The sequence below is a fragment of the Brachionichthys hirsutus genome, chromosome 22 (assembly GCF_040956055.1).
Source record: "Brachionichthys hirsutus isolate HB-005 chromosome 22, CSIRO-AGI_Bhir_v1, whole genome shotgun sequence".
In the NCBI taxonomy this organism is placed as follows: Eukaryota; Metazoa; Chordata; class Actinopteri; order Lophiiformes; family Brachionichthyidae; genus Brachionichthys; species Brachionichthys hirsutus.
The window spans coordinates 2,180,283-2,203,104 of NC_090918.1; the positions used below are offsets into that span (position 1 = coordinate 2,180,283).

General features: G+C 46.3%; 1 protein-coding gene across 1 annotated transcript in view; it reads right to left on the minus strand.

Moving 5' to 3' along the window:
• Positions 1 to 3,401: 3,401 nt before the first annotated feature.
• The window catches only part of LOC137911056 (kinesin-like protein KIF21A), a 19,921-nt gene continuing 500 nt past the window's right edge, over positions 3,402 to 22,822 (minus strand). Inside the window, exons 2-37 of the mRNA XM_068755477.1 lie at positions 16,128 to 16,350; positions 15,188 to 15,370; positions 14,463 to 14,612; positions 14,167 to 14,301; positions 13,880 to 14,044; positions 13,542 to 13,657; positions 12,744 to 12,939; positions 12,465 to 12,654; positions 11,886 to 11,949; positions 11,450 to 11,653; positions 11,147 to 11,197; positions 10,481 to 10,541; positions 9,714 to 9,825; positions 9,456 to 9,644; positions 9,183 to 9,382; positions 8,983 to 9,090; positions 8,773 to 8,841; positions 8,532 to 8,686; positions 8,314 to 8,458; positions 8,037 to 8,231; positions 7,649 to 7,750; positions 6,925 to 7,088; positions 6,728 to 6,750; positions 6,170 to 6,227; positions 6,026 to 6,080; positions 5,724 to 5,923; positions 5,444 to 5,617; positions 5,158 to 5,190; positions 4,933 to 5,069; positions 4,755 to 4,839; positions 4,567 to 4,656; positions 4,337 to 4,483; positions 4,115 to 4,232; positions 3,858 to 4,028; positions 3,561 to 3,760; positions 3,402 to 3,459 (exon numbers count right to left, since the gene is read on the minus strand). Of these exons, the coding sequence (XP_068611578.1) occupies positions 3,402 to 3,459; positions 3,561 to 3,760; positions 3,858 to 4,028; positions 4,115 to 4,232; positions 4,337 to 4,483; positions 4,567 to 4,656; positions 4,755 to 4,839; positions 4,933 to 5,069; positions 5,158 to 5,190; positions 5,444 to 5,617; positions 5,724 to 5,923; positions 6,026 to 6,080; positions 6,170 to 6,227; positions 6,728 to 6,750; positions 6,925 to 7,088; positions 7,649 to 7,750; positions 8,037 to 8,231; positions 8,314 to 8,458; positions 8,532 to 8,686; positions 8,773 to 8,841; positions 8,983 to 9,090; positions 9,183 to 9,382; positions 9,456 to 9,644; positions 9,714 to 9,825; positions 10,481 to 10,541; positions 11,147 to 11,197; positions 11,450 to 11,653; positions 11,886 to 11,949; positions 12,465 to 12,654; positions 12,744 to 12,939; positions 13,542 to 13,657; positions 13,880 to 14,044; positions 14,167 to 14,301; positions 14,463 to 14,612; positions 15,188 to 15,370; positions 16,128 to 16,350 (4,726 nt within the window). The remainder of the gene's footprint in view (positions 3,460 to 3,560; positions 3,761 to 3,857; positions 4,029 to 4,114; positions 4,233 to 4,336; positions 4,484 to 4,566; positions 4,657 to 4,754; positions 4,840 to 4,932; positions 5,070 to 5,157; positions 5,191 to 5,443; positions 5,618 to 5,723; positions 5,924 to 6,025; positions 6,081 to 6,169; positions 6,228 to 6,727; positions 6,751 to 6,924; positions 7,089 to 7,648; positions 7,751 to 8,036; positions 8,232 to 8,313; positions 8,459 to 8,531; positions 8,687 to 8,772; positions 8,842 to 8,982; positions 9,091 to 9,182; positions 9,383 to 9,455; positions 9,645 to 9,713; positions 9,826 to 10,480; positions 10,542 to 11,146; positions 11,198 to 11,449; positions 11,654 to 11,885; positions 11,950 to 12,464; positions 12,655 to 12,743; positions 12,940 to 13,541; positions 13,658 to 13,879; positions 14,045 to 14,166; positions 14,302 to 14,462; positions 14,613 to 15,187; positions 15,371 to 16,127; positions 16,351 to 22,822) is intronic.

The window sequence follows — 22,822 nt, forward strand, 5'->3', positions numbered from 1 at the left end:
ACTAATGAAATGCAGATTGTGTGGAGTTTTCTCATTCCAGTAAGACGTTGAAGCTCGATACTCATGATTCCCATATTTCTTTCAGGATTTCATCCGACAGTGAGACAAAAAGTGACTTGAGTGGCCCTGAGCACAGAGACACACACACACACAAATGGCCGAAGCTTATCAATTTGACCCTGTATTGATTTTAATCCCACAGTAAATACAAAGTACATGCAGCTGCAGGTGTCGGTGACACCAGCTCGTGTTGCTTCTGCAACAGTGTGACAGAAATATGCGACACATTCAAATTCTGACAGACAGCAAGCGTTCTGCGGTGCTAGAAGGGCTGCCCAAACGTTTCGTAAAACAGGCGGAATGTTTTTCGTTTTTTCCAGAAATGATTTGAGATTTCGAGACTCACTAACCTGTCTTTGTCAAAATACAATTTATTGATGACTGGCTATTGGAAACTTTATAAATGGTCGTACAAGTTCATGCGGAAGTCGGTTTCTCTTATTTTTCAAGTCACCTTATGTCAGACAAAGATAAATGTTGCTAGAGTAGAGATTCTATTGGAGAGAAAGTTAGAGATTTTATATTTTACAATATATATATATATATTTCCACTTATTAACTTTCTTGATAATTTCTTTATTTTTTCTCTCCAGCTCCGTCTGTGCCAGGGCAGATCAGATAATACAATATTTCTGACTTGTTAAATTAAAATGGGGCTCTATACAGCTGTAGATAACTGAGGACTGAGTGTGGACCGTTTAGGCGCTTATGTACAATACATTAATAGTGCGACATTGTTGTGATGAGATTTCTTTGGTTACAGCTCTCCTTTAATCTTTATTTGAACAAAAATAAATAGTCAAAATGCCAGTCGAGGCTTTTATCCGTTGATTGTTACATTTTTATTTATTTACCATAGAAATAATTTCAGTTGCCATCGATTTTAAATGTGACTTGTGATTACACATTACTGCCACCATGCGGCCGCGACGCATTAATGCACGATCAGAAAAAAACTGAACCATTTTTTATTTGAACATTTATTGTAACACTACATCTCATCTTTCAATCAATTCAAAAAGGTACACAAGAAAATCAGCAGGAAGACAATAAGTCGTGTATACACACCAGAGCATTTACATCAAAAATAAAAAAAAGATACAATTAGGATAATTAAGATGATTATTATCATCTGGGAATAATTACAGCCCACGTTATTTATTTTATTTTATTGTGCAAGCCAATGGAGCATAAACACTGGATTTAATTAAGCTGAGTCAAATAGAAACAGCAGATTCTATCTTGTAGATATTTCATTTTTCAGTGCAATTAGTTTATTCCCCATTGCCTCTAGCAATGCAAGCAATGTCCCTACCTCTAGTTTCCAATCCAGCAGCAAGTGCTTGTCATTAAGTTTAAAAGATAATCACGATTCAAGGAGTTCACCATAACACATTTTCCAAATAGCAATTTTACAGTCGGTACTCACAGCTTGGGATTTCTTACAGGCACTGATAACACACCTCTGATCACATCCCACCTGATCCCCGCCGTCCTTCCATGACGGCGCGATTATATCGGATGCATTTGATGGATAAGACGTCAAAATCGCTGATAAGGAAGACAGCAAAGTCAAAAATTAACTAATAAATAAATAAATAGTAGCATTTCACACACACATGTAAAAGACTGAATGTTGTTTCATGCGGTAAACTGCAGCAGCTGTGCAGCTTACAGACACTAAGACAGCAGCAAGAATGAAATATCACAACATCTGGATTGGGAAAAACTCACACATTTCAGGAACAGATGCTCTCACAGGTCATATTCTATGACTGAGGGATGACAAGGTTCTGGATTTCATAAACATAAAGGATTCATAGCAACGCAGCCGAAGGCTCACTGAGAGCTGGTGGACAGCTTGAGAAACAAAATATTCAGTTTTTTCACTGGGAGAACCAAACTCCTGGATGTTAGAAATATTTGCTTCAGTACTTTTTTGTCTGAGATGAAAGTCTTGTAGTGCAAGTAAAGCCACAAACCACATTTAGCGCCTTAAGTACACCACTTAAGGCTATAAATGTTTGGAAACTGTTAATATGTCATTGAGAAAATACTGAAACCAGACCAGCTGCTCTTAGTGTTATCAGCACATCATTATTAGAGCTATTAAAAGAACAGTTCGCAAAAAAACCGATTGCATTTTACTCTACCTCAGTGTCAGGTGAATTTCCTCGTCCACAAGGATGGAGGTTTATTTATTTTAATTTCATTTTTTACAATTAAAAAAATACATTCTCCAGCCTCTTCCTTTATTCGGACCAATTGTGTAATGTTATTTTGCTGTAGCTTCTTTTTTTTTTATCTTTACTTTACATTGACAGAAGGAATGAATAGGCAGTGAACTTTTGGTGAACTGTTCCTTTAAAGCTGTGTGAGCGCCACTTTGCCTGGAGGCAAAAGTCACTGTACAGGTGAAAGCAGGGCTTAAGTCCAGGACAGGCTGCTGAACAAAGACACAATATATATATATATATATACTGTCAACGAAACAATTATACCACCAACAACATATTTAATAAAATAAAATGCAGAAAAATGCTTGCTAGTTCAGGCTAGCTGTAAAAAGTAATTTCTCCATTTGTTTTAATTATGTTCCTCGTGTAAAAATGGGTGCATTTGAGGTTTTGATGTCACAAAGGAGTAACTAAATCACAACGGGGTAAATAAATATAAACCCCAATCATGCTAAAAGATAGATTGATCTAGCGGTATCTGCTGTCTGACACTAATTCAAGTGATTTGATGTGGAATTGATGATGAATGAATGAGGAGGAGGAACATGCAAGGTGAGGTGGAGTGTCAAAAGAGGACGCGTGCTTTATTTGGGGGTCTCTCTGAGATGCTGGCGGTTTGGAGGAGGTGGGGGGGGGGGTCCATTTGGTTACAGAGCGCGCACGCAAACACAAACCTGCAGAGCAAAGACACAACATGTCCACTCAGGACAGACTCACACTTCAAATCTTGCTCCAATCAAAGCAACTTTTTTTTTTCCACACTATGCATAGAAGGTATTCAGAGGTCTGTATTCTTAGATTGATTTTGCTGATTTCACTGTGAGAGATGTCGTCCACTGCAGCTGCTCTGTAGTTTGTGGGGCTGCAGCTGGAGACCTGGAGAGGTTCTGTTCTGATCCACCTCCACCTGCAGTCTGAAATAAAGGACGCTCAGCTCTCAGTCCCGTCTCACCAGACTTCCCTGACAATGATTCCCATCAGTGCCGTCGATCCCAGCCTTCAGGGCTCCGATCTGACACGTCATCATGGGTGTAGCTGCCGCACATATAATTCACTCTGATTGGGTGGACGATGGGTCAGGTTCAGGCCTGTGGAAATGGGGAATCAGGGGGCTCCTTCCTCCAGAGACCGGTTGGCTTCCCAAATCTTGACTGTTGTGTCACTGCCAAAAAAAAACACACACAGGGAAATACTCAGGACTGTTGAGAGGGCATCGATGCTTTAAAGCAACGGCATTGGGATGAGCACGCTTTGTATACTGACTCTGAGGCAGTGAACAGTTGGCTGCTGTTGGTGGCGAGGCCGGTGATTGGACTGTCGTGCCCCCGGACCTCGCCGAGGGGCGCAAGTGAGTCGGCGTGCCAGAGGCGCAGCAGCCCTCCCCTGCATCCGCTGAGCAGCATCGACGAGCCCGGCACCAGGCCCAGGGCGCTGACCCAGCCCGAGTGGGCGCTGGCAGATTGCTGGGAGACACAGCCGCTGGAGGTTATTCTTCGTTTGAGGCAAACTAACCTCGAGAGAAAAGCGTCTGGCTCCAGATTATTAGGAAAGGATGTGCACCTGTTGCAACGTTTTGCCGGTCAAATCCCATTTCTTGACGCAGCAGTCTCTGGAGCCGCTGTAGAAAGCATCTCCGTGCACAGCCAGAGACTCCACGGCGTCCTGGTGGGCGGGTCCAAAAGTGTGGTGGGAGGCGACGCTGCCCTGAGTGCCCTCGGCCACCTCAAACATCTAAAGAAGCACACGTCTCATTCTTGCGCAGTTTATTGGATACTCACTAAACTGGGGATATAGTTACAGGTGTGTGTGTGTCCTACTTTGACATGATGGTCTTTGGAGCCTGTGAGGACAACATCCTGTGTGTTTCCCAATCGATCGACAGTGAGGCACATGACAGGCCCTAAATGCCCAGTCAGCTTCCCGGTGGATGCAAACCTAGAGAAGAAAGAAAGAAAGAAAGAAAGAAAAGCAGCAGAGATAAATCCTGCTCCCTTGAAAGGATTGCAAAACTTAAAAAAATAACCAAACCGCGAACGTACTTGCGGAGGTCCCACATGCGTACGGCGTTGCCCGCAGCAGCGTAGAGGAAGGAGCCGGGGGGGTTGAGGGCGATCTGGTTGATCTGACTCTCTCCCGGCGGGATGGACAAACCCCTGGCCTCTCCTGAACCCGACTGACCCGATGACCTGGCATCAAAACACAAAGTCATCAGCGCTCGTAGGCAACGTGAAGAGGCGGAGATCCCGGAGCAAGTCGGGCGTGAACTCACGTGAGCACGCGGACGCATTTGGCCGAGTCTCTTATGTCCCACACTTTGATGTAAGCAGTGGAGACAGTGAAGACAAGGCTAGAGGTGTACCTAAAATACACGAAGAGCATTCAAAGGCTCCTCTTGTACTATAATGTAACGCTACTACCATGCTGTATTTTATGTAGTACTATTGCTGTGTACTGCACCTGACCGACACGACGCTGCTGGGATGATCCCCGAGAGACATGATCTCCTGACCCGTCACCAAATTCCAGACTTTGCATGTTCGGTCTGAAATCGCAGACATGAAGCAAATAAATAAAAAAATAAAAAAAACCTCTTCCCTTCAGTAAAATGTTGATGGTGTTTTTTTTTTTTTTTTACCTTTGGATCCCGTGAAGAGCAGATCGTCCGTGGCGTCGACGCAGAGAACAGGTTTGGTGTGGCCCTCGGCTACGTAGACGCACCGAAGTCGGGCCCCGGGGTTTGTTTTAGGGGCCGGCGCAGGGTTGATTACGCCTCTGCAATTATAAAGATAGATGTTTGTTTTTAGAGAAGCGTTTAAATAGCAGCGACAGGATGAATTAAGAGATGGGATAGGATTAGTACCGGCGTCCTTCAAATACGGGCGACTCCTCCAACCTCGATAGAATAGGAAATAAAAACACAATTATTACGGGCTTAGGAAAGGCTCACTAAGTAAAACGAATAAGAAAATAACTTTTAACTGCTTATTTGATTACCAAACTGGGATATTGTGCACTTTCTCTGAGTGCTGTTATAATTTCCAAAAAGCACCCGCATATTTAAAATCCTTCCAGCTCAAAGGACTCCTGGACATTTTACAGTTTGAAGGAACACGTGAAGCGTCATTATTGTCGGCCTTTGCTCTCACAGTGATTTGTAGCCGGCGCCTTTGGGTTTAGCCTCCCCTGCGCTAAGCAAAGCTATGCTTGTGGGGGCTGGGATGTGTGTCGCCGTGGGCCCTCTCTCTTGCGCCCTCCGTCGGCTGAGGGGCGACCGCTCCAGTAGCCTCCTCTCGGTCCCTGTAGGCGACCTGGATCCAGATCTACAGAGTAAAAAGCGATGCAAGCGGGGGGGGGGGGGGGGGGTCTCTCGAATATTCAACATTTTAGAAACAGGCAGAGCCGCATCTGCCCGTTTCCGGTGCTTACGTGCTAGCCGGCCTGGGTGACAGAACAGGTGGAGAGACAGGGGTTTGAGCAAACGCGTAGCCCTGCATGTCGCCTGGGCCTCCTAGGTGCTCCGGGGGGGTCTGCAGGGGGTTGGAGAAGTCTCCAGTGGGGGGCTCACAGGAGGGATCCCCACTGCTCGCGTACAGCAGCTCCATCTGGGTGGCAGTCCGCCGGCGAGCCTGAGCAAACACACCAGTTATGACCAGACGGTTGTTATTCCAAGGCCTGCGTACGTCCTGCTGACACTTGCATCGGAATAGCCGATGCTCAGAAAGCCGTACCTTACTTCTCGGTCTGGATTCACCGCATAACTTCATTAGGTCTGACGCCAGAGAGCTGGAACGGAGTCAAAGCTTTCCGCTGAGTATAGCATACAAGCATGTCTGATAGTTGCTGCCATGCCGAAAGGTCAAAGGTGCATTTACCTGCCCTCCGTGGCCGGACTAGGGCTGGACTCGTCGCTGCTGCTGTCATCGCCGTTCTCTGTCGCGTGACAGATTGCCATTAATGTACAGAACAAAGCACAAGACCTTTGATCTGTTACCACACTCGAAGCCAAGCAGTTAATAGTAAGGTCAGGGGGTCGCCAGGTTTAGCTCCAGACAATGGGGTCACTCGTGGAGAATAATATTTGCCCCGCGTAAAGGACGAACACACTTGAGTTTTGGAATCTGCTGCCACGCGTTCAGCTTTCGTGAGACGTTTGTGCGCTTCCATGAGGATTTACTCCTCCTGGTTATGCTTTTAAAAGGACGAGTTTATGCACGCTGCAAGATATCTGGATGTAGTTTTAAAAATATCACAAATACACTTAATCCATTATAGACGAGAGTGTAAACTACACTACTTTCTGAGTCATGGTGTACTTTCTGTTAAATTACACATTTACCTTCAAACGGAGATGCATTTTGTGTAAATCTTCTCATGCGCATGTACCACACTAATACCCAATACAGCCACGTTGCTATGCAACTCCTGCTCACCTGGTGACAGGTAACCCGCACCCACACAACAAACACCAAACAAGACATTTGGTTCAAACCCAAACACGAGAAAAGATGATTGTTTATTTTACAGGCTTGGATTTTTCTTTTGTTTCATTGGATTTGTAGCATTTGTGATGAATAAATCATTCAGCGGTCTGGATTCACCGTATAACCCCCCCCCCCCCACCCCACCTTGCAGGGCGCCGCCCAGCAGGGCGTCCAGCTCCGGGTTGATCTCAGCTTTCTCCTTCAGCATGTGGAACAGCAGCTGGTTCTGAGTGGCGCTGTTGATCTCCGTCTGCTTCAGCCTGCCCTCCATCACCTTCAGCTGCGAGTCCTTCTGCGACGCCTGCAGGCCCTGATGACGGCCACACGGCAGGAAGTTCTGTTCGTTAACTGTGCCCCCCCCCCCCCGTGCAGACGAAACAGCCCAGTGCTGCTGCTGCTGCTGCTTTTATTTGCGTTGTAATTAATTCCACTTATTCATTTGGTCTTTGCTCGTGGGCTGAATGTTCCTCACTGGTCTGGACCAATTAGGTTTCTGCAAATCTAATCCCGTCTCAGCAAACTAAACACAATGTAATCACGTTGCTCCATTTAATGACTCAGGAAAAGTTAATTATATTGCATTATTACATTATAATTCTTATAAAAGGAGGTGTGGCTCCATGAGAAAAGATCACAATGAACAGACAAGAAGTGTGCAAGTTTTGTGACTGACTGAGATGTTGCGTTTGATGTACTTTGAGTTTACATGACGATAATTATTACTCTGCATTGATCAACAATTAGCCTCACTGGGTTAAAATATACAAAATACGGATAATGGATTAGATTTTACCATTATCAGTGCAAAAAAGAAGAAGAAGCCAATCCTATGATGTGAATAGCATGAAGGCAGAACGGATAGGAAGTTACCTTATTGATGGCCAGTGTCATGAAATGGTCCAGGAGGAAGCGGGCCTCTGATAAATTGCATGAACTGATCACTGCGGCCACGTCCACCGTGTCTCCTTCCTCCTAAAGAATAATGACGATAAAGGCATTATTCACCGACCCGGTGTTGGTGTTGAGCTGACTAATGAGCCCCTGATGCTTATTTTGTGATTAAAAAAAAGAAAAGTAAAATGGGATCTCTGGAGCTGTCAGTGACCTTTGCTATTATTTGTTTATTCCACAAGGGCCACATAAACTAGTAAATGAGGAGGGGGGGGGGGGCACCTCCCTGTCTGCCACAAAGACTGAGCTCTTTAAAACTCATTTCCAGACGATCCCTCCGTGCACCTTCGTTCGTTAAACACGTCACCTTAGCTTCTTCCATCTGCATGATGCTGGCCTGACAGTCGGCGATGCCGTCGTTGATGTAGTCGATGTTGGCGCCGAGAGACTCCAGCTCCTCGCTCAGGGAGGCCAGGGAGCGGTCGGCGTCTGCCCCCTCGGTCGCCATCTTCTGCCTCTTTCTGGACACCCGCTCTCTCCTCCTAGTGAGCTCCTCCCGTTGCTGGAGGGGGGGGGGGTTGAGAATGAATGGGTGGTAAATTCACATTTCCTTGCTTGTTTTATCCGATCACACGCCGCCTCACCTTCAGCAGCCGGTTCATGTCCGTCTCCATGTTAGAGATGGTCATCCTCTGCATGGTGATGTCTGTGATGCGTCGCTCCAGCGATTGCCACTTGACCCTGGCTGACCTGCTGAAGTAGACCCTCTCCACCCGGCCTGGGGAGCTCCTGAGCAGAGACGCGTCGCCGTGTGAGACTTTGTTAAAGCCCACCTCCCCCTCACCTCGACGAGACGCCGCACCTGGCTCCGTTGCTCGGGGACGCTCCGGAGGCGTGCGTCCTTCCCGTGGCGGCGGCGGCGGCCCTCTGCGGAGTCTCCTGGAGAGGTTCGGGAACGCTCACCTTCCTGCTCACCTTCCCGGACACGGGCCTCACCTGCCGCCTCAGAGCCGTCACCTGATGCAGCTCAGACGAGAGCGATTTTAGACTGAGCACACGAGAGCGGAACAAAGGCAGACTCCTCCCGTGAGGTCGTGCCTCACCTCGTCGTTCTTTCTGCGGAGGATGAGCTCCTGCTGGCGTTTCTGGGCCTCCATCTGCTTCAGCTGGTGCTGGAATAAGAAATGAATGTCATGTGCTCTCCAAGCAGGGAGGAGATGGGTTGGCAAATAAGGGATAAATGTTTTTTTTTTTTTTAGATGCAATCAGATATTATGTCGAGATGAACTCGGCGTCCATTCCCTCTCGTCTACCTCGGCTCTCCGCTGGTCTTTCTTCAGAGACGCAATCTCCCGGTTCCTCCTGCACTCGGCGACTCGGTTCCTCTCCTGCTGCTCCTTCATCTGGCGCATCAGCGCCACCTGGGGGGGGGGGCATTCAAAAGGCAGCAGAAGAAACTCCTGAGCCAGGAACGCGAGTGTGAAAGGAGGAGATGAAAATGGAATCGTTTTACCTTGGTTTTCTTCATGTCAGTCACATCCAGCTGGAGCTTCCTGAGCTGCTTCTCGTACTGCGACTGGTTCTTCAGCAGGCGGCCGTGCTCCTTCTGAGCCGACTGGAGCTTCTGCAGCTCTTTGTTCATGGAACTCAGCTTCCTCTCGTACTCCACTTTGACCCTCTTGGCCTTTTCCTCAGTGCCCGACTCCAGTGAGCCTGGAGGAGAGGGAGACAACGGTGGCAGCCGAGCTTTGCGTCGCCCCATCGGCTTCAGGGTCGAGCGCCTTACCCATGCTATGCAGCACCTTGTCCCGCTCCAGCTGGGTGTCCTTTATCTTGTTCTGCAGCATCGTCAGCTTCTGCTCGTACTGCTGTTTGAGAGTGTGCAGGCGCCGCTGGCTGTTCTCCAGCTCATCTATCAGCTTCTGCTTGATGGCGATCTCGCAGGTGATGTTGGCCAGGTCGGCCTGGACGTTTTCTACCGTGCAGGAGCCCACCGTCAGATCCCCGACTTCTATTTAGCTACCAACTATGACCCTTTTTTTACCTTTCTCTTCCAGCTCCTCGGAGTCTGAGTCCTCAGATGTCTCATCTCCCGCCGTGTCAAAGTCCTCCTCCTCTCCATCTGCGTCTTCGCCTTCCTCGTGGTCGCTTCCCTCCTGGAACATGGACAATCAGAAGAACACGCTCTAAGGCAGGGGTCCCCAAACCTTTTTACCGTGAGGGCCACACAACTTTTTCCTTCTCTGATGGGGGGGCCGGGGTCAGTTTGTACAGGAAAAGTTTGATGATGGCAGGGGGGCCTAAACATTTATTGTTTTCCAGACAGCCACCAAATAACCCTTTCATCGCAGAAAAAAAGTCAGGAAATAAATAATAACACTATTAATAAAATAAATAATAACCAAATAACCCTTTCATCACAGAAAAAAAGTCAGGAAATAAATAATAACACTATTAATAAAATAAATAATAACCAAATAACCCTTTCATCACAGAAAAAAAGTCAGGAAATAAATAATAACACTATTAATAAAATAATAAAATAAATAATAACCAAATAACCCTTTCCGGGTTCGTCACAGAAAAAAAGTCCATGGAACATTAACTTTCTGATCGTATGTGATCATCATTAAAATTGTCCCAAATGAAAGAATATGAATATTACGGTAATATATTCTCCACTATCAATATTATTTTCAGTAAACAAAATATCAAATTAATGACCCCTCTTAAATGCACCCAATACCATTATTGATCCCCCACCGGCTACTCGTGTTTTATGGAAAGGAAAATAAGGATCTGTCCACCCACCACCTCCGCCTCATCGTCGGCCGGCTCCAGCTCATTGTCCGGCACGTCCTCTTTGATAACACTGAAAGGAGAAAAGAACTGTGAGGCAGTTGTCATAGCGTCAGCAAAGGATGGGTATCAGACACGCATGCGGATTGATCACTCGATCAGAATAGGAGCAGATGTGGAATCAGTGACTAATGGATGGTTTCACTGTGATTGCATGAGGAAGCAGCAGCGACGACGACAATGGGAAAGACGGATGAATGATGAGATCAAGGTTACGCTTGCTGCAATCCACTGATTTATTTCTACACACCAATAAGATTTGTTGACCGAATTCTACAACATGCAACCAATTTCTGTTAAGGATAAAACATGGGTTACGTTGGAATCCGATCAACATCTTGAAGAGGGGGAAAAACAGATCCAGACAAAGGGTTAAGTGGGAAGAGGTAAGAGTCGGTTAAATATCTGCTTCCCTCCGGGAGTGTAAAAAAAACACCCGCGGCTGCAGAAGAAGTTAGAGTTTAGTTACACTGGAAAGGAGAAAGGGACGTTTAGGTTTGGGCCGTGGTTGAGAGTGAGCTGAAATGTTTTAGTCAATTACTTGGTGCATTTCAATGCATGCTTGGCAATTCAACTAATTTCAGATTTGATCCCAATCCTGGATGGGATGTTGCAAACCTGGCGTGCTCGTCTGCCGTGTGGTCGTGAGTCTCTTCATATCGCCTTAGTCTTCCAAGAGAAAGAAAGAGAGAGAGAGAGAGGGATGGAAGGATGGAGGCGAGGAGGTTGAGGGGCGGGAGCGGGAGAAGAATGTTAGAAGACCGAGTGACAGCGAGAAGGTCAGGTAAGAGACTCCCACACAGGATATGTGTTCAGAATATACCCAAAGCTGCCTCTCACAGGTGTATTCGTGAAGGTGTGCCGCCAAAGAAGGAAGCAAACGCACAAAGTGACTTCAGAGCCGCAAATCCCACGCCATACCTCCTCTTCTTCTTCTTCTCCTTCTTCCTGAGCTTCTCCAGGTTTCTCTTGGCCATCTCGATGACATCGTTGGCCTCCTTCTCAGGAGCAGGGAAGGCAAGGGAGAAGGGGGCGGGGCCGGCGAACAGCGAGGAGCGGGTGGAGGCCCGGGACAGGGTCTTCCTGAGATGCTCACTCACGGCCTCACTCTCAAGAAGTTTAGCTCTGGGAGAGAGGAGGGGGTGGGGGGCGTATAAATATTTTTTCCTGACCTCATTCCGGATCAGATCCAGGAGACATTTTGCATGATAGTTCGTATCGGACCCCTTTTATGGCTGTGATTTTTTGGTGAGTGAATTGAATGCACAGTTGTCTTTTTTCTATAATCCTGCTAACAAACAAACAAACAAGCATAACCTCCTTGGCGGCGGCAACAAATGATCTACGTAGTTCATACCTCAGCTCTTCAATTTCTTTGATGTAGTTCTGAATCAAGTTCCCGATCTCTTCACTGCCTTCACCTACAGGCAAAGTTTTAAATGTTGACTTGTCAGGAGCAGTGGGTTGTAAGAAAATGAACATTTAGACATGAGAGATTTGAAATTTTATTCTGCAATTATAATGGCTGTAGATTTGAGTCGTGTTTGTTCAGACTCCTGGAACTCTGTTATTAGTTATATAATTTAAGAAACACTGAATCATCCAGTGAAACAGCACCTTTCAAGAGGAATATATATGCAGATCACATGGTGCAACAACAATCAATTGATGAATGAAATATCATCAAGATTATTTCGAGGCTGATTACTGGGTACAATATTCAGCCTCAAAAATATGTACTTCAGTCCAGCATTCAAACAACAAGAAAAATACAATTCGATTCTAATTAAAAAAACATTTATTCTAGCAAGTTGACATCTGTGCCAACAGCAAATCCACATCCAATGCATTTATTGAAACGGAGCACGTCCGTGTCTCTTTGCTCCTCACTACACGAGTTAGAATGCCGATCAGACCGTCCCATCCCAGCGCTCACCTGCTCTCGCCACGACCTGGTTGGCCTGGTCACTGAGGATCTGAGTGAGCCTGGCTCTCTGGGCGTCGACGGTCTCCTGCATGGCCTTCACTCTCACCCTCAGGTTGCTGTTCTCCGCCTGCAGCATGGAGTTCTCATGCACCAAGTCGTTGATGCCCTCCGTGCCGTCTTCACCCACCATGCGCTTCCCCTGAGGATCCCACAGGGCGGTTAACGTTTCCGGCTCGAATCTCCTGCACCGGTTTTCTCTATTCTTCTTCTCTCCCTCCGCCCCCTCACCGTCCTGTACTCCATCAGCTCCATCTGTAGCCGCGCTAACTCCGTCCGCAGGGCGCTGATCTGCTGGCTTGCTCTGTCCTGGTTCACCACCACCTTGTTCTTAATGTTCCGGGCTCTGTTGGCGTACTTCAGCGTGTTCAAGGTCTCCATGAAGTCTCTGTCCGATGGGCTGATGCAGGCAATCATCACTGTTTGACTTGCAGAATGAGAAACGAGAAAAAGAGTGCATTTTCCAGGCTTCTGTGTGTTTTGTATGAAACGTTTTTCTTTTTTTCACTTTACACATTTTTTGTTTGAATCTTAAAGTAACTCCAAGAAAAAAATGATTTTAATACTTTTTAAAACTCCACGTGGGTTGAAAACTTTAAAGGCTGCAGCCAGTAGTGAAACATTTTAACTTCTCAGCGGCTCGGATGTTTATTTTATGCCCTTTCTGGTCATAGTCTTTCATCCCTGTTTTCTTTCTTTTATAATTACTGTTCCATCAATGAGCACCAGCGGTTTTAGGAACCACCATTAGCACTCCTGTTTTTCCTCTCCCTTTAACTTGAGCTGATTTTAGTAGAATTTGTCATTAAAATAAACTCTAAAAGGTGCAGATAAGCATTTCTACCTAGTAATAAAGGTTTAATATTCAAAGCAGCCTCACTCTAATACTATTCTGAGTGAAACTTTCAAACTTCTAGCTGCAGTTTAATCACTAATATCAAAGTGCACAAAACCTGGTTTGCATAACAAATATGCTCATTAATTGTGCAACTGTTTTAGCTTTATACTTTTAGCTCCATCCACACCAACCTGTTGCCCCCCAGCGAGTCTTGTAACAAGCGGGTCAGTTTGGAGTCTCTGTAAGGCACGTGAGTGGAGCGCTTACTCCTGTCTCCCAGGGCACTGATGACGTTCCCCAGAGCGAGCTGGGGATATTCAGGGGTTAAACACAAGGTCACCACTTAAGCTGAATTAGAAAAACAAAACAACAGTATTTTATTTGTGCATGAGAGAGGAGGATTCTGAATGACGTTGGCGTAACGCTAAGATGTTTATTTATTTTCTGGCCACAAGGGGGCTCTCTTGCTTTGCATCAATACAAATGAACGCTGTGAGGCCCCACAGACTCAGACAGCAGCTTTCCTCACCAGCCCACAGTTGATGGAGATGCCCTCCTTAGCTCTGTCTCCCGTCGCTCCGGTTCTCTTCAGTCTCTCGGAACCAGCCAGATCCACAAAGTGGAACTTGGCTGTGAGGGTTTCGAACTCATTGATCTCTGAGCTGTTCGCTAAACGGTTGTCTGTTGCGTTATCCTGAAAGGGGAAGAGCACAGAGGACACACGTGGAGGAACATTGCATTGCAACGCGTAAGAGCAAGCCGAGGCCCAGTGCTGTGTGTGTGTGTGTGGGGGGGGGGGGGGGGGGGGGCACATACGTTGTTATCTGGGGAGCAGACGCGGACTTGGCACAGATGGATGGTGAAGATGGCGTGGGAGCGGGAACTCTGGGCGTTCATCTGGGTGCTGGCGGTGGTGCGAGACAGAGCGCCCGTTTTCAGACACTGAATCATCTGTTGGGGGAGAAGAAAGAGGAATAAAAACATATGCAGGACAAAGAAATCGGGTAAACCGGTGTTAAAATAGCAGTCAATCCGTTTTCCCGAAGGTGAAAACTGTGGCGAGATTAGCGGAACAAAACCTCAGAATGATGGGAACGCCATCGGGCACTGACCTCGGCCGCAGAGGTGACGGTGCGCGTGGCGACCCCCACGGTGTAGATGCCTCCGTTTGCGTCCTCGTGGATTTTGATGCTGGATCTCTGCTTCCTGGCGTCGGCGTCTCGCGTCGAGTCGAACAGGTCCAGCACCTCCTCGTTGTACAACTGGTGGGAGCGTGAGATGAAGCTCTGCTGCGTGAATCGTCCTCTTTGACTCCTCGCCAGCTGTTAGCCGTCACTCGCTGGCAGTTCAGACTAAATCCAGGAGCGACAGACTGATGACAGCTTAATGTCTGCAGGGCCGTCTGGACGCTTACACTCACAACACCCCCCCCCCCCCCCCCCCCAGCGACCTTTGACCTCTTGCTGTCTGCGTCTAACTAATGGGGCCTTGAGTGGACTGGATGCTTTGAGGTCAGAGTTTTGGACCGACTGCTAATAAATGCAGCTTAACTCTTTCAATGCTAAAACCCAAAACATTCGCTGCCAACCCTGACATTGAATTCGGCCTGTCTTCAACGGCCAATAACCCCAGAATAAAAAAAAAAAGAAATGGTAGGAAAAACACCTGATTATGATTTGGTATAGTCATAGTACAAAATATTCTGTCGGGCTTGAAAAATAGGGCAAAAATGTCCGTCACTGAAAGAGTTAATTTGAGAAGAAACTGCATTTCTGGCCCTGTGATACATACAGGTGTGTGTGTGTGTGTGTGTGTGTGTGTGTGTGTGTTTCTCTACCTCTAGGAACTGAGCATTGATCTTGAATTCGGGAACAGGCCTGCCCTGCTCCGTGGCAGCCTGCTGACGCTGCTCAATCCCTCTGAACAGGTGGTTGACGGCCCGGGGAACGATGCCCAGCTCGTCCTCTCCGATGTTGACGTCAAAGCCCGTTCCCATAGTGTACGTCTTCCCCGAACCCGTCTGCACATGGGGGGGGGGGGGGGGAGCACAAAGTCAGCGCCCTACAAAGAAGGACTAAAACTCCTCGTGAGATTTCACGTCTTCTGTACATTCTAATCATGAATTTGAGGTTTTGCCACATCCTTCAAACATAAAACACCATCTGGGGCTAAAGGGGGGGGGGGGGTCGAAACCTTCTGAAAAACACAGTGACAGGACAGGAGTGTGTGTGTTTGCACACGTGGCCTTTTCTACATTTACCAACTTCTGCATGAAATGAATACACTTATTTGCCCCCAGGCTTCAGTTTCACAGACTGATGCCAGTCTTGGTTAGCTTAGCCTAGCATAAAGACTTGGAACGACTGGCCTCGTGTGTCCAGAGGAAACGGGGGGGGGGGCGCTCTATGTTCAGACACCCCCTTTATGGTAATGTCATTTTTTTATAAACTTGTAAAAATGTATCGAGTATGTTTTGCTACAGGTATGCTATTTTATGAAATAATTCTTGAAATCATTAGCTCAGATTTATTTGCCATGCTATGATGATTGAAGATATAGTTCGTCACCCCCCCCCCCCCAAAAAAAAAATCTAGATTTTGGTGTCACTAGAGTGTCTAATGTGAAGTTATTGAATATCTGTGTCGTGTCTCTCTTCACTGTTGCAATTTGCAGACGGTCCCTTGGCACCAGTCTCCCGCCGATGCTATTTCCGCAGCACATTGTCTACCTCACATCGATGGGAGAGAGGCATCGCTGCACGAGAAACGCTAACCGACCTGCCCGTAGGCGAAGATGGTGGCGTTGTAGCCCTCGAAGCAGCCTTCAATAAGGCTCTCGGTACAGTGGCTGTAGATGCTCTCCTGCTGGGCGTCCATGTCCAACACGTGGTCATAGGTGAAGGCCTTGTCCTTCCCCAGGACCACCTGCGGCTCCCCGGGCATCACAAACGTGCAGATGTGGCAGCCCTCGATCTTCTCCTTGGCCAGCTGAGGACGAATCCTGGTTGACAGAAAGAGTGTAGGCGTGAGTTTTAGTTGTCCACAATTAACCTGGAGTGAGGGGGGGGGGGGGGGGGGGGCACAGCATGAAACCAGAATGAGTAGAGCCAAAGCCACCAGTCCTCCTTCATTTCTGGATTTGTACACTTCTAGTCTCATTTTAGTTTGTTAAAACATTTGAGTCTAGTTTTAGTCGATGAAAACACGAGGCTATGATCAGCACTTCAGCCAATCGAGTTTGGCCAAGCCCGATTTATTAAATATTTATATTTTCCTCACACCGAACCGAGGCTTCGGGGGCAGTGGGTTCACTTTGATGAGGAAATACGTCGAAAATAGTGTAATACGACCCGGATCAATGCGCATTTATGTTGAAAACTATTATTTACTTGATTTAATGTGTGTGTGTGTGTGTGTGTGTGTGTGTGTTTCAATGACAGACAGTGCCAGCACCATCACACAGCACAGTGACCCAACTGTTCAGAGGAGAGAGGGAGCGCTCTGGGTCAGCAGCACCACCCTGGAATTCATGAAGGAATGAGTTTGCTTTAGCTCAAATAAACACATTTGTTGCATCATTTCCTCCATCGTGCAACCCCCCCCCCCCCCCTCTCATAACTGAACTCACTGTCCGCCCGGCGGAGGGGAGATATTAGAGATATCGGATGCAAGTTGAAGGAACTGTTTACAGGCTGGATGCGGCAAAACATCAGAAACAGGAAAGATTTAAGATAAGAAACTAACTAGCATCGGTATAAGAGGAAATAAAATGTGATCAATGATCGGGTCTGAAAACTGCCGCTCTCAGCATTAAATACGACTGACCGTCCGCCCCCGCCCCATTTAAAGGCCATCTGTCAATAAAGTACAAGAGGAGCATCACATTCGCTGCAAAATCAATGTGTGTTGTGAACTTTCCTCTGCTATTCTCACTCTTAGTAACAAAAGCAAGAACTCTCAGCAGTAGCGACACATTTCACATTCCTTCTTGGGTTTAACGGCTCCTCTGTGGCTCTCCTCTCGAAGTTTAGACAAATTAGTTTTCCCTATTGGACTATTTTGTCACGCTTTTCCTCACTTGAAGACATCCTGATCTGTGATTCTGGGCTGTGTAGGAATGAAGATCTAATAACAAATTGTTTGCTTTCCTGGGTTTGTGTCATTTGACACTTTCCCAATACAAAGATATTAAAAACGGCAGCACTTTTAAATATCACAAAAGCAATACCCCACACACAGTAGATGCTGTTTTGTAGGCGAGGACGTGACGTGACGCAGCGTTCAGGTCACCTGAGCCCGACTCTGGATTTAATGGCAGGATGGTTCCAGGAGTGAATCGACACTAATCCTCTGGGCTACCTCGTTGGAACCTGACAGGGAGCCATTCCTGTAATCCCGGGGAACAATGAAGGCATTCACCGCTGCTGACGGCGAAGGCATAAGGTCACCGGGTTATTGTTCCCGTCTGCAGATTGCAGCTGTAACTAAATATGGACGTCAGCATAATGACGAGTCGATGGATGTTCAGTCTGCAGAGGAGAGAAACAAGCCTGCATAGGAACTATAGGAGCGTTTAGAACCGATGCCCATCCAGCCCTTGTTCCGTGTGGTTCCACGGCAACCCCCCCCCCCCACACACACACAGTGGAAGTTCAAGCACGAGATTCACCTCTTTGAAGTCGATTCCTTGCATCTTTTCCTGCACGCCATGCATTTACGTTTCCCCAACGCCCCATTGCCAAATAGCATCGCCGAGCCTTTGTGAGCTCAAGCAACGTCTCAATTCTCAATCTCATGCCAGCCCAAGTCTCAAGTCGAGACACGTTTACGACCCCTGAATGACCTTCACTGGCACGGTTTTGCTGCATTAATTATTCTTATCGCTTTGGAGGCTTGTTATTACGGTGTTGTAAAGGCACTAATGCTCAAGTAATAGCACAGTGATGCTTGGGGTTTAATGCCAGGGTGTCTGCACGCTCACAACGAGCCCCCCCGGAGCCCCCCCCCCCACCGGGAGGAGGGGAAAGAGAATTACAAGGTGTAGTGTAACGTCTTCCGCCACCAGGTAACAGACGCCATGGTCAAAAAGGGATTCGACTCTGTCCGGTAGTTTTTGCGTAATCTTGCTGGAGGGATATGAAAACTTGCATCATTGCACTCTCAACAATGTTTAATGCACTGATTATTATATCATTATTATTACATGCATCAATTTCCTGGATGCGTTTACATTCAAACGCGTCCCGCCCGTGGCCGATTAGTGTGACTGGCCGTCGCTACGGTTACGGTCTGGCAGGTCTTTCGCTCTCCGGCCGCCGTTTATCGTGGTGGCGTCTCACCGAGGTCATCCGCCTTCTGGAGGGGCACGCTGGCTCCTCACAGGCTGCTCCTCCAGGAAACTTAACTCCACCGCTTCCAAAATGGGAACAAAAACACTCGTGCAGAAAGCATACCCGAATACCTGAATACTTCCAGGGGCTTGCGTACAAAAAAAACTGGACAGGTGAACAGCTCGTTGCGTATTTAGACTGACACTGATAATACTTAATGTTCTTCTTGTATAGTAAATGAAAGAAGCACACACACACACACACACACACACAGGGGCTTTGTAAGCCTCCCCCCATGTGACCGATCCAGTTAGGCTCCTGCTCTCAGTCTCATTACTGTGATTCCAGTGAAGGCCTGAGTAACATTCAGAGCTCCTCCTGCACACAAACACGCGTCAACGCTCTGACATCATCTGCATTCACACTCAAAAGGTGCAAAAGGTTTTATTCCATTTGGAAATGTTTTTTGGTGTAACTAAATAACAGGGCGGCACGGTGGCGGAGTGGTAGCGCTGTCGCCTCACAGAACCAGGTTTTCTCCGGGTTCTCCGGTTTCCTCCCACCTCCAAAAATATGCAAATTAATTCAGTTGGCGACCACAAATTGTCCGTAGTGTGTGTGTGTGTGAATGGTTGTTTGTCTCCATGTGGCCCCGCCTCTCGCTCATAGCAAGCTGGGATACGCTCCAGAATAAATGAATGAAGAGTGAATAAAAATAACATAATATATATAATACTGTATATATATATATAAAATATCATGTAAATATTCCTATACATTACACAATGTTTATTACATATCATTATACCGTATTTTCCAGACTATAAGTCACACCTTTTTCATAGTTTGGCGAGCCCTGCGACTTATACTCCAGAGGGACTTATAGTCCGAAAAAATACTTTAATTGTACCACTTATTTATTTGTTTTTATGTTGAACATATATATTTTTATGGGATATTCTGTGAACGTTAAAACAACCGATGAGTCAGTCTCTCAAGGCCATGCTGATGATCTCATCTTTCCTGAAAGACAGCAAATCAATCTCATCCTGACGTGAGTCTTCTCGACATTAAGCCATGAGATCAGTCCCTGGAGATGCGTCTGATCACTCTGCATCATTACTGCTCAAACAACAAAAGCCTGATTCCTTATTCCAAATCTAACCCTCACTCACGCTTCTTATTTCTATTTTATTTCCAGACAGCGTCTCCGGCTGACTCAGCCAGCAGAAACAGAAGGGCAAGAAACAACAAGACTGTTTTCTCTGTATTTCACACTGCTACCAGCTCTGACTCATCGCCTGACCTCATCAAGCACCCTGAAGTATTTTTGGATCTTGCAGTACCTAGAAGTATTTAGAATGAAGATGAAAGAGTCCATATGATTGATGAGCCTGCAGACAGATTGTATTTTCTTCTACATTTACTTTTCTAGATAAAATCTTTTTTTTTTTTGGTGGAAAATTGTGTTTTGGTATCTAACAAAGAGAAATAAGTGAGATAATAATAATAAGAAAGACTATAATAAGCTATTCTGAATGCAATCGATGATCTGGACAAAAGAAAACTTCAATCACAACTGACACTAAGCAGCGGAGGAATGTGGTTTGATGAAGATGCGAGTGGACTGCAGCCCTCTGAAGGACCCCACTGCACCGTGCACACACACACACACACCTACACACACACACACACACACACACACACACACACACACACACACACAGCTACAATTCTTCTTTTAGTCGAAGGACTGTGTGCAAATGAAAAACTTCATCCTGTTCATCTAGACTAACCGTGGGGGGGGGGGGGGCATTATGGTATGTCCACTTAAAGAACAGCCTCATTGTCCATCATCAGGGCTTTCTATAGAACTCGATGCATAAACACACACAAAAAGGAAGTTACTTTAAAAACACACAAAAGACATTCAGCGGATGCGTTTCTCAGCATCCGTTTGTCTTCGTGAGTAATGGCCGCCCGGAGCAGGAAAGCGAAAGGGGACACTCAGAAATGATGGAGGGATAAAAATGAAAGGATGGATGCTTCATTTTAAAAGGCCACAACATGCGACTCATTCTATCACTCTCTGGCTGTCGGGCTGGGTTCACCCTTATTAACCATTTCACTGTTTGCAAGTAAAACACATCTGGCATTTTGGATTTCTTGCTGTTTTCTATTTCATTTCATTTCCTTTACGAGGATAATTCCATTCAGAATTCCCGTGTTTAATATGATTAGCTGTTAGAGAGTATTCCCCTTTTATTGTCTGATCAGGACGGAGCTTTGATATTTGTGGTTGGGAGACAAGCTTATTGAAAGACAAGACAAATACCTGGAATCTGTCTGCGCTCTCAGTGTAACAACAATTAGGCTGTGATTTCAAAGTGGACATTTTGGAACGTCATCACAGAAAAAAAAAAAAGCAACAGGGTGGGAATAGAGGAAGGAAAGAACGAGTGGGAACAAGGAAAATGCACTGCTGACTGAGCGTTCCAGCTTCCTCCTGCTCTCTTCCTCTAGAGATGCCTGACATGTCCATCACTGTCATGGCGACAGCTAAACGGGCTGCACAGGGACATTTTAGCCGGGTCACCAATCACAGCTCCAACTGCTTCCTGGGTCAAAGGTGAGTCGGCAGGAAGACGCAGAGAATATCGGGCTGTCACCCTGATTGGCAAGTGTTTAAACACACACACGCACACACATACACACACACACATAGAACATCGGCATGGAAACTCCGCACAGAAAGGCTTTCATGTGCGAACGCTAAAGAGAGGCTAATGCAGCATCACACGACAGCAGCTGGCCGATGGCTTGCAGCTCGTCTTGCTTTGTGTCTCAGTTCACTGGAGTTGGCTCATGAATATTCATCAGGCGTGTGCGTGGATGGACACACGGCTATGCGTGAACACACACGAGTTCACAGAAGCTTTTGTAGCCATAGGCAGCAGACGGTCAAACATAATCCTCAAAGGTCAAAGGGGGCGGGGCACGAGTGTGACAGACACTCAAAGGTAGCCAATAAGAACATGGTAGGAATGAACTTGGTGAGGTTACATTTGAATTTCCCAGTCAATGTTTAATTCTTCTTCTATGTATTTTTATATTAGTGTGCACCCAAGACTTTGTGCAAAACAAAACGCTTACTCTTGGATCGATGTGAACTTCTTATAATGATTTTTACACTGAATATAGGATAAGATAAACATTCATTAACAGACGAGATGGAACGTTACGTAAGGATTTGAAACGTTACAGAGGATCCATCAAGTGCTAAATGCACTTCTAAAAAATAAAAAAAACAATTTTCGGTGACATCATTCTTTCAATAATAAGAACTCAAAATGACGAAACCTCCTGAAAAGCCGACCCTCTGCTTAGGCTCTAGAACCCTTCCTGCTTGTTCCGCCTAGAACAAACAAACAAAAAAAAAAAGATGACAAAGACGGATTTCATCACTCTGGACCTGTCGGGCTTAAGAACCCGCTAACAGACAATATTAACCCCCCCAGGCTGAGGCAGGTACCGGCTGGCTGATTACTGCACACACACACGCGCACACACACACACACGCACACACAAGCACACACACTAAGTAAACCATTACACGCTTAGAGGAGTCAGACAGTCGAAGAATTTCAGACGTCTGAAAGTTCAGATTCACCACAACTTTTAAAGGCAAAATAATTAGAATGTTGCCATGGCGATAACTGGAGGTGAACAGATTACCTAATCCGATTTGTTTAAAGGGAACAAGTCGTTGCACTTGCAGACTTAGAGTGATGAAATAAATTAAACTTTTAGTTAATCATAAAACAATTTTCTGAAGAGAGAAACAAACAAACAAACAAACACTGTCGACATCCCAACAAGGTTTACTGTTGTGTGTTTTATAATATTATGGTATGGCAGGGTGAGAACACACTCACTCCGACTGCTTTGTTGTGACAGTAAATGTAAAAAGGTCACGGACAGAGTACTTCACAAGTATCTGATCTTTACTGCAGATCGACTCACGGACAGAGTACTTCACAAGTATCTGAAGCTTACTGCAGATCGACTCACGGACAGAGTACTTCACAAGTATCTGAAGGTTACTGCAGATCGACTCGCAGAGTACTTCACAAGTACCTGAAG